Source organism: Sciurus carolinensis, chromosome 4 (assembly GCF_902686445.1).
Source record: "Sciurus carolinensis chromosome 4, mSciCar1.2, whole genome shotgun sequence".
NCBI lineage: Eukaryota > Metazoa > Chordata > Mammalia > Rodentia > Sciuridae > Sciurus > Sciurus carolinensis.
The window spans coordinates 148,097,286-148,100,004 of record NC_062216.1 but is presented as its reverse complement, the minus strand read 5'-3'; the positions used below and the strand labels follow the sequence as shown (position 1 = coordinate 148,100,004).

General features: G+C 47.8%; 1 protein-coding gene across 1 annotated transcript; it reads left to right on the top strand.

The window, feature by feature from the left end:
• The first annotated feature begins 263 nt into the window (after nt 1-263).
• On the top strand, nt 264-1,466 carry Ccer1 (coiled-coil glutamate rich protein 1). Its single transcript, XM_047550436.1, has one exon. The coding sequence runs from the start codon at nt 264-266 to the stop codon at nt 1,464-1,466; it is 1,203 nt and encodes a 400-aa protein (XP_047406392.1).
• Nucleotides 1,467-2,719: the final 1,253 nt, after the last annotated feature.

Below are 2,719 nucleotides of genomic sequence, written 5' to 3'. Positions count from 1 at the left end.
CCTTTCTCCCCCACCATCCTTACCCAGCCCCAGTCCCACTCAACCCGCCTGGGTGAGACAACCCAGGTGCGAAGGACAAGAGGTCACTTCTAGCAAGCGGTGAAGAGGGGGGCCTCCTGGAAAGAGAGGAAGGCAGGTTCCCAGCCGCGGGCACGTGGCGGTCCGCCGAGACAAGCTGACGAGGCTCTTCAAACCACCGGATCTGGGCAAACCCGACAGCTCCTACGACGCTACCATTTAGACCTCTTGGGGCTCCCTAAACCATGACCCAGACCCTCTACAACAAGGAGGACCCTCTTAATCTGGGCGGCGGCTGGTCATCTGCCCCCTTACACACCTGGTCGTCCTGCCATCGAAGGCGCAGAGGCGCTCCGATTTACAAGCGGCGGTACCGCTATGGCCCCAAGGCCGAGTATGAGCCTCCCAGGAAAAAGCCCAAGCAGCAGTACGGTCCAGGCCCGTGGTTCCAACATCCCCGACGGCCCTGTTGGGCCGTGTACTCCAACTGGGGACGTTGCGGAGGTCCCTGTTGCCCACCTCCAGCAGGATTCCGGAAGCCCCCCTACCAGATGCACATGATCCGGGTGTATGGTCTGCACCCACTCTGCCCTTGCTGCTGCTCCTGCTGGCGTGGGCCCTGGAATCCCGGTTGGGCGAGGCCTCCGGGCAGGAAGAAGCGCTGGGGCCGCAGAGGCCGCGGCCTGCGCCGCCACCCTCGCCGCTCTGTCCCAAAGAGCCCCCCGGTCGATGTGAGCACTCTGCTGCGGCCGGTCAACCTCTATGGGTGGCGGGCGCCAGGCATGAGAGCGCCGCGGAACACCACCCAGTTTATTATGAACCAGATCTACGAGGACATGCGGCAGCAAGAGAAGCTGAAGCGCCAGCAGGAGGCGCTGCGGGTGCAGCAAGCCCAGGCCGAGGGCTGGGCGTCCTCGGCCGGCTCCTCCGGAAATGACGCGCCCCCTAGCGGCGGCGAGGAGGACTCGGAGCTGCAGAAAACTTTGTACAGTTTCATGCAGAATCCCCTAGTCTTCAGTCCTGCCCCAGTGGAGGAAAAGCAGTCTCCCAACCCGCTACTGCTGGAGGAAGAGGAAGAGGAAAAAATTGATGAGGAAGAGGAGTGTGACCAGGAGGTGTGTGATGGAAAGGAGGATAGTGAAGAGGAGGAGGAAGAGGAAGAAGAAGAGGAGGAGAATGGAGAGACAGAAGATGAAGAGGTGGATGAGGAGGAGGTGGATGAGGCTGAACAGGGGGAGGAAGACGAGGAGGGAGTGGAAGAGGGCCTGGAGGAGGAAGAACAGAGACAGGAAGAAAATCACTTGCCTCTGGAAATGCCTTTATCAATCCTAGTAGGGGCGGAAGAAGAGAGAAAGAATTTTATAAACTATACTTATTTCAGTACAGAACAGATAATTCCCAAAGTGCCACAGAAAGCTCTCTTCATGGTACAGGACATTAACCATTAGACATCTGAAAGGGAATTGAGGAATGGGATGGAACTGATTTGAGGCTAAAATCGATTAGCAACTTATTAACTAATTAAAAAGTGAGTTCCATTAATAAAACATATTAATGTAAACCCCTTCTTTGGCCACTATAAAATGTTTAAACATTGGTGCGTTTGTGTATGCCTATGGGTGGGGGTGGGGAGCTTTCAAATATAAATTTATTGGAAGTGATTAAAGGCCAAATATTTTATTGCTACACTTTGAATATTTTCATTTGCTCTTTTCTCCTCTAGGCAATTAAGGTTTTTTGTTTTGTTTTGTTTTAATTTTGGCAATGCTGAAAAATATCCAGTTTATACAACTTAATGAACTTGGTATCAAATGTTTCGAGTGTTGTATGGTTAAACACATAATGGCTATTGAATGTCTACCAGTGCTCTTTTACATCTTAAAACCCATTTTTCCTACATTATTTTTTCTTGTAGATTTGCTACCTTCAGAGTTCACTTTTGAGGGTTGTATTTGGTAACCCCATTTTCAGTCTTTTGTGGCATTGCTCATTTATATTCCTTATTCCACAGTGCTATGGATCTTCCTCAGAAGAACATGAAGTTGCTTCTGTGGAACTGGTTATCTGCCATGGCCTCAACAATCCATAATCCATGCATGGAGAGGATTCCCCATGGTCAGAAGTCAACTTGCACATCTAGTTAAAATCCAAGGTAACTGCAAACAATGGAACATAGTTCAGGTTTTGAAACCTTGTTCCTGGATATATTCCTTGCATAAATACAGAGGAATCATAAAACTAGTTTTTTGCAGAATGGTTTTATAAGAAAAGATCATTGTCCTTTTGGGGGTGGAATATCTTATTTTGTTTCCCAGTCTGTCTTCCTTATGAGGGAGAGTTAAAAAAAAATGATGTGTAAATGACAGCCTGTGTGAGCTAGTTTCTGATGTTATCTATTACCTATGAAGAATACATCATCAAAGATACCTTTTGTTCAAACACTTTTAGGAAGTAACACATTTGTTCCTAGACACTTAATAAAAAGTTCCATTCATAGCACATTTCCAGAATATCACTCGATGAAGAATTTGAACCTGCCTTCTCCAAAATGTCATCTTTTGACAAACTATGCTGCCTAGTTGGAACCGCATTTAATATTTGCTGGTTGAAGAGAAGACTTCATTGATATTTACCAGATGTTGATTTTCACTCATATATTCCAGTTTTCTGCAGCTTTCAGGATAACAAATTAAGCTGTTGA